Below are 12,649 nucleotides of genomic sequence, written 5' to 3' on the forward strand. Positions count from 1 at the left end.
TTACGTCTGGCCTTACTAGGAATCAGCTCAACTTTGTCACAGAGGAATTGAAGCATCCCTACAGGTAGGAAAACTCTATGGGTTTGCATTCAAAATGTAAATATATTTAGGTCCCACAATACCAATCAAAGTAAACATGAAATATTTTGAGTTTTCAACACATAGTCAAGGCTGACAGTACCAAAGGAATGTAAATAGATTCAGCAAAATATTAAACTAAGGCTCTCCTGTTTGTTTGTCTGCCAACATCTATAGAGAGAGAAGCAAAGTTAAGGTTTCGCATCTAGTAACCCTTCACATTAATGTTTCGCAACTAGTGACCCTTCTCGTAGTTCTTTTCACCATTCCCCACCACTTTTCCATTCTGATGAAGGGTCACTGGTCTTGAAACATAACTCTCTTTTTCTCTCTACAATTGCTGCCAAACTTGTTGACTTTCTCCAGTACATCCTGCTGTGTTTCAGATTTAAATCACCTGCACTATATTGGTTTTTAATTTGCGATCCATTTCACTGGTTTACTTGGAGATAATACATTTCGCATCATCATTTGAACTGCAGGAATTTTCTCCCAAAGTCCAAGACAATGCCTCTCCTTCAGCCAAGAGTAATAAGTAGATCATCATTTTTAAAAATCTGTCGGATTTCGTTTTGGACAAATATTCACCCACATACAAGTAACTGCATATTAAAATTATTTATTGGTTATAAGATCATTTTCTTCATCTTAGGCAGTCTCTTGAGATTGAGGATGACTTTCTTGCATTCCAGATGCATGTGTCCTGAGGTAATGAACCAGTCACTTGTTTAGGAATGGATCCATATACTGTGCTGCAGTTGATGTGAGTGGTGTTTGAAGAGGTAGCTGGGTAAAATGCTCAGCTTTTCACAAACAGCTTCGACTGTTTGCGTTTGGCCTCTACCTAGGCCTTTTTGAGACACTGAAATGGTTGGCACCTCCTGCTGGTGGTTCTTCTGCAGTTTGGGTGGTCACGGGAAAGAGAATCTCAAGAGTTGGTAAGGATGTTAAATTTCTCAACAGAGGCTTTGAGGATTTCCTCAAAATATTTTCTCTGCCCTCCTGGCAACTACTTTCTATGACGAGACTCGAAGTAGACAGCTTGTTTTGGAAGCCTTGTATCGGGCATATGGATGATGTGGCCAACCCAACGCAGCTGATTAACAGTAACCAGAGTCTCAATGGTTGGCCTGCCATTGGATTTTGCAGAGCCATTATGGGTGACACTTCTTATTAGATTTGAGATGTCTGCTGTACATTGACCATGTGTCTAACACATCACAGAATGGTAGGCAACACTACTACCCTGTAGACAATGAGTTTGATGTCTTTGTCATGCACTTGCACAGTGGTAATGATGTTGAATTAAATTGACAATGTCTGCCTTGATTAAAAGAGGCTCCCAAGATATGAAAATTGATGATTCGTATTTAATGGCATACCTTGGATCTTCATAGTCAGAGGACCATGATGCATGGCACGAACAGGCTTTTGGAGATCTTTTTCATATTGATGATCGTTCTAAGGCCCATTGTCTCATATGACTCCATGGATGCATAGCTGTTGGGAATTCTCCCTCTTAACCACCTGAATCAGTGAGAGACACAAAAACTGAATGGGGGTGGGTAGGGTGGTGGGGGGTAGTGGGATGGTTATTACAAGGTCAGGGCCATTGGACAGGAGGAGGGATTGTGGCAGGGAGAATGGATTTCGGAGGCTCCCATGCTTCCTGGTCCCAAGTTCCTCAATCAGGCTGAGTACCTGACAATGAGGTACCCCTCTGCAGGAGTCTGTGGGGATATGTGTGTGAGCAGAGAGAGAATCCTGGTTCTGTAAGGTGTATCTTTGTTTTATATACTTTGAAAGTTATTTTTACCTTTTTCTCTGAGGTATCATTTGCCTGTTAAATCATGTTTAATTTAATTTGGTTTTGATTAATGTTAAAGTAAAATTTACAAAAAATGTTAACTTGTTTATAATTTCTTCATTTGATGGTAATTTGGTAAATTTGATTACTTTTGATTCTGTATCACTGAATAGGTTTGTAACAGAATGACAACAGCACCACATCCAAGAGAACCCTTTAGACATACAAAAAACACCTAACAAGATATAATGTAGAATTTTATACTGGCTTTCTGCATGGATACACCAGACAGATACAATTTAAACAGCTTCCTACCTGAACTAAATAAATTATTATGTAGGAGTTAGAAATGAGAGAATCTCATCTGTTTGTCACTGTAAATATCCTTTTGTAGAGTAATACCTGCAGAAAGACAATGCCTTTGACGGAACTTCAGGACAAACCTACCCCAGCCGGACAATCATCCATTAACCATTACACTCCATTTTCTGCCACTCAGCCAACTTTGTAACCATGTTGTGTCCCTTTTATTCCACTAGCTCTAACTTTGCACGCAAGTCTGTTGTGTATGGCACTTTATCAAATACCTTTTCGAAGCCCATGTATTTAGTACATCAATAATATTGCCCTGATCACCTTCTCTGTTACTTCAGCAAAAAAACTCAAGCTCATTAGTTAAATACGATTGTCCCTTAAAAGATCCATGCCCTTATTAGACCCATGTTTGTCCATGTGACTTTTAATTTTGTCTCAAATTATTGGTCTTCATATTGCAATTGGGATTACTGACCTCAATTGGGATTAAAGATTAACCACTTACTTTTGCATATCTTTTGCACTGGAGATTCATGGACAGGGACCTCCCATTACAAACCTCTCCAGGAATCAAGGTACACAACAGGGAAAGAATTAATGCAGAAATTATGGTCCTTTTTATACCAACGAGTCTACGTGTTCTGTGTCCAGCACCAAGCCAGACACATTGGCACTAAGTGTGGAGTTAAGATATCAGATTGGTTGGGGTGCCAGGTACGTGGATGAGTGCTTATGGTAATAGAATATTGGGGTTCAGTGGTGTGAGGTGGTGCTGATGGTTTGTTGGATCCGACATTCGGGACAGTGGTCAGGTCCAGGGGTGTCAGGACAGCAGGATGGAGATCGTCAGGTTGGACATCCATAAATCCATCTGGGTGGGATGTTTGCTGCTAGATGGTGTCAGGCTGGTATGATGGAATATCAGTGCAGGTCAGATTTTGTCATGGAGTGTGGCACTGAGGGATTATGTGGGTTGGGGGAGGGGTTTACAGAAAGAGTGTTCGTCCTGAATCTAGTTGGGAATGGGAGAGGTGTTGACTTTGAAGTGGGGTGGTCAGGCTGACTGGAACGGTCTCAGGTTGATGGGCAGGGTTAGGTACCAGAAGAAGTGGATTTGGGTCTGTTTGGGGGTGGTTCACAGGGGTTAGGTGAGTTGCAGATGGCAGATTCAGTGGTGATTTTGGTGTTGAGGGCTTAGTTTAATAGTTATCCAAGAGTTACAGTGGGTTTCAAATGCTCTAAGTCTTCCTGGATATGCTTGAGTCAGTGGAAACCCAATGGAATTTCTTAATTCAGTGGACTTTTTCCAGAGGGTTCTAGATGCAGGGGAATTGCCCATTGGAAAATTCAGTTTATTCTCAATTCTCATGGAGTCAGCGATGTTAGGGATTCCACATAATCCTGATGTCAATACTGCTCCAACATCCCTGTGATCATAATATCTGGGCCATTATTTCTAGAATTTTCTGAACTACTGGAGTTAACAGACTGTTCTGTGTTGGCTTGGCTAATCCTTTTTATACAGTTTGAAATTTTACAGTCACCTGGAGTCTAAGAAACATTGAAAATGTGCAATGATAATACCATGAAAAGTAATGAAAGTATTTTAGTGTGGATTTATACATATGTAATCACCTTTTAGGCAGTATTGTGTTAAGATCTGTTTGTAAGTTTTAATATTCTAATTGGAGCTGTTGATTTTTGTTTGACAGAGATTTACCACTATCCATCATCATTGGTATTCCTTTAGTCACAGTTTGTTACATCCTGGTTAATGTTGCATACTTTACCGTGATGACTCCCACAGAACTTCTGCAGTCTTCTGCGGTTGCTGTGGTAAGTATCTCTCGAGCTGTTAGTCAATCTTCAAGTTATAGAAATAAACAAATTGCCGAATGTAATTGGAAAATTCTTTCCAGACACGTTATTTTAATAGGAGAAAGTGAGGACTGCAGATGCTGGAGAGTGTTGCTAGGAAAGCACAGCAGGCCAGGCAGCATCTGAGGGGCATGAGAATCACTGATTCAGGCATAAGCCCTTCATCAGGAATGAGGCCTGTGGGCCAAACCTCACCCCCTCCCATTTATCTCTCAGCCACTGTCAACATTATTTTAATAATTTATTAATATATAATCAAAAGACAGCAGTAGATTTTCAAGGATATTTAAATATATCGGTTTTTCATGGAGATGCATTATAAATACAATTATTCAGTTTTAAGGCATTGTGGTTGAGAGGATTTAAATGATTGAATAGGCTTACATAAATGGGACTATTTTTTATATAATGGATTTTGTAATAGGTATCTAGAACTTTATTTCATATCAGAATATGGTCTGCCTACAATGAGAGTTGACATGGAGCATGTAAGGATAAAGATGGGTGATGGGGTGTCATGGGCTGGTATTAAATTGGGATTCAGTCAATAAAGAATAATGGGGATAGGTAAGTGGCACATGTGGAATGGGTTGGGTTCATGGGTTGGCATGAAGGTTGTAAAACGCAAATGGGAATGAATGGGGGGGGGGGGGGTGAGGTCAGAGGGTCTTATGTTTCAAAGGGTTTCTGTTTAAAAATGGGGCCTTCCATTTACAACAGAGACAAGAAGAACCTTTTTTTCCTCCAAAGGTTATGACTCTTTGTGGTTGTGTTTCTAAATAGTTTTTTTAAGGCAGAGATTAGATTAGATTAGATTAGATTACTTACAGTGTGGAAACAGGCCCTTCGGCCCAACAAGTTCCACACCGCCCCGCCGAAGCGCAACCCACCCATACCCCTACATCTACCCCTTACCTAACACTACGGGCAATTTAGCATGGCCAATTCACCTAACCTGCACATCTTTGGATTGTGGGAGGAAACCGGAGCACCCGGAGGAAACCCACCAGAGGTAGGCAGATTATTTTGAACCAAGAAGGTGAAAGATTATCAGGGATAGATAGGAATTTAGAATTGAGTTTACAATCAGATCAGTCATTTTCTTGTTGAATAGTGGAACAGACCTGAGGGGCTAAATGACCCGCTCCTGAATTGAACGTTCATATATTCATTTCTAAAATTTATTCAACAGCTCAAACCCTATAATATTTGTTTGCAAATGCAGGAAATACACAATTAGTGTAGCATCAACCCTGGGAAGAGAAATAAAATTAATGTTTAAGGTTAATAAGTAACAGAACACGGCTAAGGTAGAAGTGTAATAGGTTTCAAAATCAAATGAGTGAGTAAAAGGTAAAGTCTATAAGGATGAAAAATGGGAGACATTAAAGATTAGATTCCCTACAGTGTGGACTTCAGCCCAACAAAGTCCACACTGACCTTGGACTGACTAATACACCTAACACTATGGCAATTTAGCATGGCCATTCACCTGGCCTGCACATTTTTTTTTGATTGTGGGAGGAAACTGGAGCACCTGGAGGAAACCCATGCAGGCATGGGGAGCATGTGCAAACTCCACACACACAGTTGCCCAAGGCTGGAATCGAACTTGGGACCCTGGTGCTGTGAGTCAGCAGTGTTAACCATTGAGTCCCCAACTATAGTTTTCCTAAATTACTGTCTCAACCAAATCTGCACTAAACAGGATGCTAACAGGTCCATGAAAAAGCTGGCTAAGATAGACTAGGACCAAGTGAGGACTGCAGATGCTGGAGATCAGAGTCAAAACGTGTGTCACTAGAAAAGCACAGCAGGTCAGGCAGCATCCGAGGAGCAGGAGAATCAACATTTCAGGCATAAGCCTTGCATCAAGAATGTGGCGGGGTGGGGGTTGCTGAGAGATAAATAGGAGGGGGTGGGGGAAGGTAGCTGGGAGGGAATAGGTAGAATCAGGTGGGGGGGTGATAGGTTGGAGAAGAGGGTAGAACAGATAGGCGGGAAGGAAGATGGACAGGTAGGACAGTTCAAGAGGGTGGTGCCAATTTGGAGGGTTGGATCTGGGATCTAGGATCTAGGTTGGATTCCACAGAGACCATACCCTCCGCGACTCTCCCTCGTTAGATCCACGCCCTCCACCAACCCACTAGCCACCCCCAGTACCTTCCCTTACCACTGCAAGAGGTGTAAAACCTGCACCCACACCTCCCTCATCACTTCCATCCAAGGCCCCAAAGGATCCTTCCACATCCAGCAGAGATTTTCCTGCACATCCAAACACCTCCTCTACATTAGGAAGACAGGATACCAACTTGCAGAACATTTCAGAGGACATCTCTGAGACACGTGCATCAAACAACCCCACCGTCCTGTGGCTGACCACTTCAATTCCCCCTCCCACACTGCCAAGGACAGCCGCCTTCCCTGCCAACATTCCTGAAGAAGAGCTTATGCCCAAAACATTGTTTCTCCTGCTCCTTGGATGCTACCTGAGCTGTTGTGCTTTTCCAGCGCCACACTTTCGACTAAGATAGACTGGGAAACTAGGTTAGATGGTAGACAGTAAAGATGCAGTGTTAGACTTATAATGCAGTGTTAAACAACTCTCAACAAAGATTTATCCCAACAAAAACTAAAGACTCTTTGAAAATGATGCATCTTTCATACATAAATAAGGAAATTAAACATTGTATTAAGTTGAAAGAAATATTATACACATCTACAAAGTCTATTGGTAGGTCAGAAGATTGAACCCACTTCAAATACCAGCAAAGAATAGCTTAAAAATGTTAAAAATAGAGCATTAGAGGAAGATAGCTAGTACAATAATGTAGAAACTGAGAACAAGAGCTTTTAGAAGTAGGTAAACAGGAAAAGAGTAACTAACACTGATTTAGTCTTCTGAGGGAGAGTTTGGGGAATTGATACTGGGAAACAAGAAAACAGAGGAGGCCTTGAAGACAGAATTTCATCTGCTTTCCCTGTAGAAGACTTAGAAAGTTTCCAAAAGATACTTGAAAATCAAGAGGTTAAAATTAGAAGGGAATTTAAAACATTACCATCACCAGCGAAAAGACTATAAAGACCTCAAGATTGTCAAGCCTCCAAAGCCTGCAACCCAGAGTCTTAAAAGAAGTGACTACAGCAATAGTACAGACATCAGTGTTAACTTTCTAAAATTCTTTACATTCTGGAAGGACCCTAGGGGATTAGAAAATAATAAATGCACATGTTTATTCAAGGAAGAAGGGAAACAGAAAATAGGAAACTGTACACTAATCTAATATCTGTCAAAGGGAAACTGGTAGAATCCATTATTGACAAGGTTATAACAGGACATTTAGAGAGATGGCTTGTTTGTGATGCAGTGTGATGCCAACAGTGCACATTAATTCTTGCTCAGGTCACTGTGCAGGCTCTGCCTTATCAACCTCCCCTCTGCTGATCCTCAAGTTAAACTCACCACCAATTACCCTTCTCTAATGAGAAAGCAGCCTGTTGTCCTCTCGGATTATGGTGAAATTCATTTTTAAAAATTATGATGGGCTCAAGCAGAATCAGTGATTTTATGAAAGGAAAATTATGTTTAACTAATATATTTGGAATATTTTGAAGCTGTAACAAGAAAAATGGATAAAGGGGAACTTGTAGATGCAGTGTATTTTCAATTCAGAGGCATTTGATAAGATGCCACATCAAAGATTGCTGATAACATTACGTGATGTAGGGCTATTACAATAGTATGGATAAAGGATTGGTTAGCTAATAAGAAGCAGACACAATGGACAATTGTCTCTTCTTCCAGTTGACAAATTAGTGGAGTGCTACAGGAATCGGTAAAGGTGATATCACCGAAGCCTCACCAGAGCATATGGCTGCCCGCTCATTAGAGAGGGGCAAATGGTGATGGTTTAACTGGAGCATCACTGCATCAAGCGAGGGGAGTGTATAAAGAGGAGAGTTCTTCGTGGTAACCTCAGCCAGTGTGGGACTTGAACCCATGCTCTCTGCATCAAAAATAGCCATGCTTAAAGGAATCAGGACCAGGGTTTCAACTATTTACAAGCTTTCACTAATGATGTGCTGAAGATTTGATGGAATTATGCGGGGTCTGGATCAGGTAGATAGGGAAAAGCTGTGCCTAGGTTGACAACAAGAGGGTACAAATAAAGTAATTATCAACAAAGCAAAAGTGATATTAACAGAAAAGTTGCCATACAGCAGGTAATTAAGTACTGTCTGAGTTTGGAGGCTGGGTATAACTCCCCTAGTCTTCTTCAAAATACTGACATTCTGACTTTGATATTGATACGAGAGGACAGAACGGGCCTTGGTCTGTCCAAAACAGCTTGTCCAAAAGATGGTGGAGTACCAGTACCGCACTGCAGTGTCGGCCTTGATTTTTAAATTCAAGTCATGGATTAAGCCTTAAATTCAGAAAGTGATAGAGAAATAAGAAAAACGTATTTCTAGTAGCAGTTGAATCAGTACCCAAAGACACAGAATAAAAGTAATAGTGAAAGATGTAAACATGGGGAAACATTTGTTGACTCAGGACAAGAATGCTACAAACTGAGCCATGACTGACTCTCTCCAGTTCTCTCCTGACAAACAATTCAAGTTATAATAGATTACACTGACTAAATCCTTCCAAATCTTGGGTGGGAGAATCAGATCAAAATTCCTGAAACATTACTGTTTCGGTGCTGTACATCTCGATGACTCTATATTACATTTATAAAGAGCATTGTGACCCATTAAGGATTAATTGAGAAACATTGTGAATGTTTTGTTTTTTGCAGTAATTAGATTGTACAGTTTATTTTAACAAATCTAGCTTTCACATTCTATTTAACATCATTGTTGCTTCTCCATTACAATGAAAAGCATGAGATGTTGTCATGTTCAAGTGATGAATGTGTTTGATTGGGAATTTGTGCATGCAAACTTTGCTTTGATGAAATGTACTGGTTATTGCAAAAAAATTGGTTGTTTATGAAAAAACACCATCAGATGCTCTAAATTTATGAAACATAATCCTATTCTATCTTTGATAATGTTTAAAAACAATCTGTTTTCCTACTTCAAGCCAATTATGTGCTACACCAAAGGAATTAATTAAATAAAAACTGGGGCCTGTTCCTGTTTCATTTTGTTCTTGAATGTACTTCTTACTTCATTTTGGAAACTGACCTAATAAAATACCATTAGCCTCTGGTTTAAATATTTTGCATTATTGAGAGAAATTTATCTAGAATTAATATGCTGTTATCTGGGCATACATTCTAAATATTAATCAATATTTATCACTCAGACTTGTTTAATGTCTGTTGAATAACATGTCACATTTCAAAAAATTTTAGCTTTTTCTAATAACCTTATCTGACTTGGTAATTCAATATTGACTGGCTGTTTTGTTCAGTGAAATCAATGGTCTGTGCAGTAATTGCTGGCAGATGTGAACATGATAGTCCAGATGAGGCAGTGTTGAATCCAATAGCAGCACTGCAAATAGAATAATTATCAGCTCCTGGATCAAACACTGTTCTATGATATAAAATAAAAAGATCCAGTCTTCAGCAGCTAAGAAGGAGGATATAAAGCTTACATAAGATATTGCTACATCATTGAATAAGGCAATAATGCAAATGTGCAAAAAGTAAACCACCTATCAGAAGGTTACTTGAAATAATCTAAACACTCATCTACATATACAAATTCAATAACTTGTATTGAGTAAAAGGAATCTGCGGCGTCAGCAATATTTGGTGCAACAATATTGAAAAGTGAAAGACCAATTTGTTAGAAGTGTGTTGATTCTTTGCTGTTCTTATCTAAATAATCCCATACTCCTTCAATTTCTTTATAGACATGTAATGTTTTTTTTCATTTAAGCCATTATCAAATTATTTTTTGAATGTTCTTACTGAAAACTGCTTCCACCACTCTTTCTGGCAGTCTACTCTAGGTCATAACACACTCCAGAAAGTAAATATTTCCTCATGTTGTCTCCAGCTCATTTGCCAATCAGCTTTAATCTCTGTCTTTTGTATACTCACTCTGAACTGTTAGTGGAAATAATTTGACTTTATTTCTCTATCAAAACAATTCATGATTTTGAACATCTCCTCTTAACCTTTTATACTTTAAGGAGAACAACTCCAGACTTTTTATTCTATGCACAAAACTGAAATTCCTTATTCCTGATACCTCACAGTAAACCTCTCCCACTTTCTCTTAGAGGCTTTGACATACTTCCAAAGGAAAGTGTTTAGAATTATACATAGTACTCCAACTAAGGCCATATCTGTGATATATTAAGATAGCCTTGTTTTTGCTCTATTACTATTATTGGTCTATTATTAAATATCATTATTGTTAAGGATTCTGTATGATTTTGTAAAATCTAGCCTTTTCTATTGCCACCTTTAAAGAGTTAAGAAGCTCTCAGTGTTCCTGCACTTAGTTTCTATTACCTCACCACATTCTCCCTGTCAAAATACATCACTTCACATTACAGGTTGGGTATCTATCATCAGAACATCCAAAATCTGAGAAGACCTAAAATCTGAAGGTCCTTTTGGAAGCAGACCCTAACAAACCTGTTGACACACCTGTCGACACACCTGTCTGGCCCTTTGAAAAAAACCTTTGCTTGACTTGAATGGACCCGAACAAACCTAAAAATGAAGATTTTTTCCAAAGTACTAAACTCAGCATGTCTACAGGTCTGTTCAAGCCCTTTTGGGGGGAATAAACCTTTGCTTTCAGGTACATTTGGACCCAAAAGGACTACAGTGGATCCAAAAAACAAAAATACCCTTTATCTGAAAACTAGTCAGTCCTGAGATGTTCATATAAAGGATTCCTGACCTGTATTAAATTGCATCTGCCATGTATTTGCTCATTTCACCAGTCCAAATCTTCCAAAGTCTTTGTTTACTACATTCGTGTTTATCTGCAAATATTGGAATTATGCAGTGTGTGCTCAAGCATTATGTTGTAAATAATAAGGAGTGATCCCAATGCAATTCCCCATAGAATACCACTTTCTTCAGCCTCTAAATAAGATTTTCTCTGCTCTCCTCCCCTTATCCAATTTTGTATCCATGCTGCCTCTGTCCCTTTAATCCCATGAGCTTTAATTTTGCTAACAAATTTATAATGTGCTAATTTATCAAATGCCTTTCGAAGAACAATTTATAACCTCAACCACATGAGGTGTTGTGGTGCAGTGGTAGTGTCCCTAGTCTGGGCCAGAAATTCTGGGCTGAAGTCCCATCTACCTCAGACATGTCAGAACAGTTTGATTTAAAAAATCTACAACATCAATCCTCTGAACTACCTCAAAAGAATGTGATCAAGTAAGTCAAATACAATTGACCTTGAACAAATTAATGCTGACTTTTATTATTAGCCCATACTTGTATGAAATGCCAATTAATTTTGCTCTAGATTATTATCTCTAATAGTTTCATACTAACAGTACATTGATTGCCCTCTAGTTACTTGACTTATCCTCCTTATTCTGAAAAAGAGTGCAACATTTGCAATCTTCTGCTCCTCAGCTACCATCCCCACACTTGGGGATGAATTCTGCAATCCTCACCTGGTCTGACTTACGTGTGACTTCAGAACTGCAGCAATGTGGTTCTCTGAAACCGCTTCATGGAATGACCTAGTAAGGCAATCCATTCAAAGGCAGGCCAACATTTATTGCCTGTTCTTATCTGCCCGTGATGCCCATGTCCCATGAGTGAATTAAGAAAACGTTAAGAGAGTGATTATTAGAGGAATTTAATTGATAGCTCATGGGAATAGTTTGTATGAAAGCAGTGGCAAGATGTTAGTTTTGGTAACCAAAAATAGATAGAGATATCAATTGAACTGGTATAAAGTTGGAAATGAAACAAATACAATTGTGCATCTAGTGATGATCGAAGACAAACTCTGTGTTATTTGTTTGAAAGAGGAAATCTGAATAGAGAGCATGAGAACCCTCCTACAGCTCATTCTGTCCAAAATGCAAGTCGGAAAGAAACTGAAAGGTAGTCAGTACCACAGAAACGCTGAAAGAGAAAAGTGATTCAAGATATTTGATTAATCACAACTGATTAGTGTTAATCAGCTCATGTCATTTATGAGAAGTAAAGTCTAAATGATTGTAGATTCAGGAAGTATTGATTTTAAAACATTTTTATTTACTTAACGTTTATAGGTGGAATAATAGTACAGTTATTCTTGTTCACACTCTTTTGTACTTTCTTGTACACAAATCTGTAGTCTCCTATGCAGCCTAATAACAATCTATATGAAAAAGGTAATGAACACATTTAGTACAAGTCTGATAGTCAGAACTGAATTAAACAGGAAATAATGATGCATTATTTTGCCCAAGTTTCAGTATCAACATTTCCCAAGTCTATAGGTAATATGGAGTAATACTTCAAATCAATTATCACACTTTATTAAAATATTTTAAACTCTAATTGGCTTAAAAGGGGAGAAAGTGAGCACTGCAGATGCTGGCGATCAGAGTTAAAGAGTGTAGTGCTGGAAAAGCACAGCCAG

The 12,649-nt window shown here is 39.0% G+C and overlaps 1 protein-coding gene across 1 annotated transcript in view; it reads left to right on the forward strand.

Moving 5' to 3' along the window:
* The window catches only part of slc7a9 (solute carrier family 7 member 9), a 61,285-nt gene that overhangs the window by 36,144 nt on the left and 12,492 nt on the right, over positions 1-12,649 (forward strand). Inside the window, exons 7-8 of the mRNA XM_072596148.1 lie at positions 20-64; positions 3,913-4,036. Of these exons, the coding sequence (XP_072452249.1) occupies positions 20-64; positions 3,913-4,036 (169 nt within the window). The remainder of the gene's footprint in view (positions 1-19; positions 65-3,912; positions 4,037-12,649) is intronic.

This window comes from Chiloscyllium punctatum, chromosome 26 (assembly GCF_047496795.1).
Source record: "Chiloscyllium punctatum isolate Juve2018m chromosome 26, sChiPun1.3, whole genome shotgun sequence".
NCBI classification, from domain to species: domain Eukaryota; kingdom Metazoa; phylum Chordata; class Chondrichthyes; order Orectolobiformes; family Hemiscylliidae; genus Chiloscyllium; species Chiloscyllium punctatum.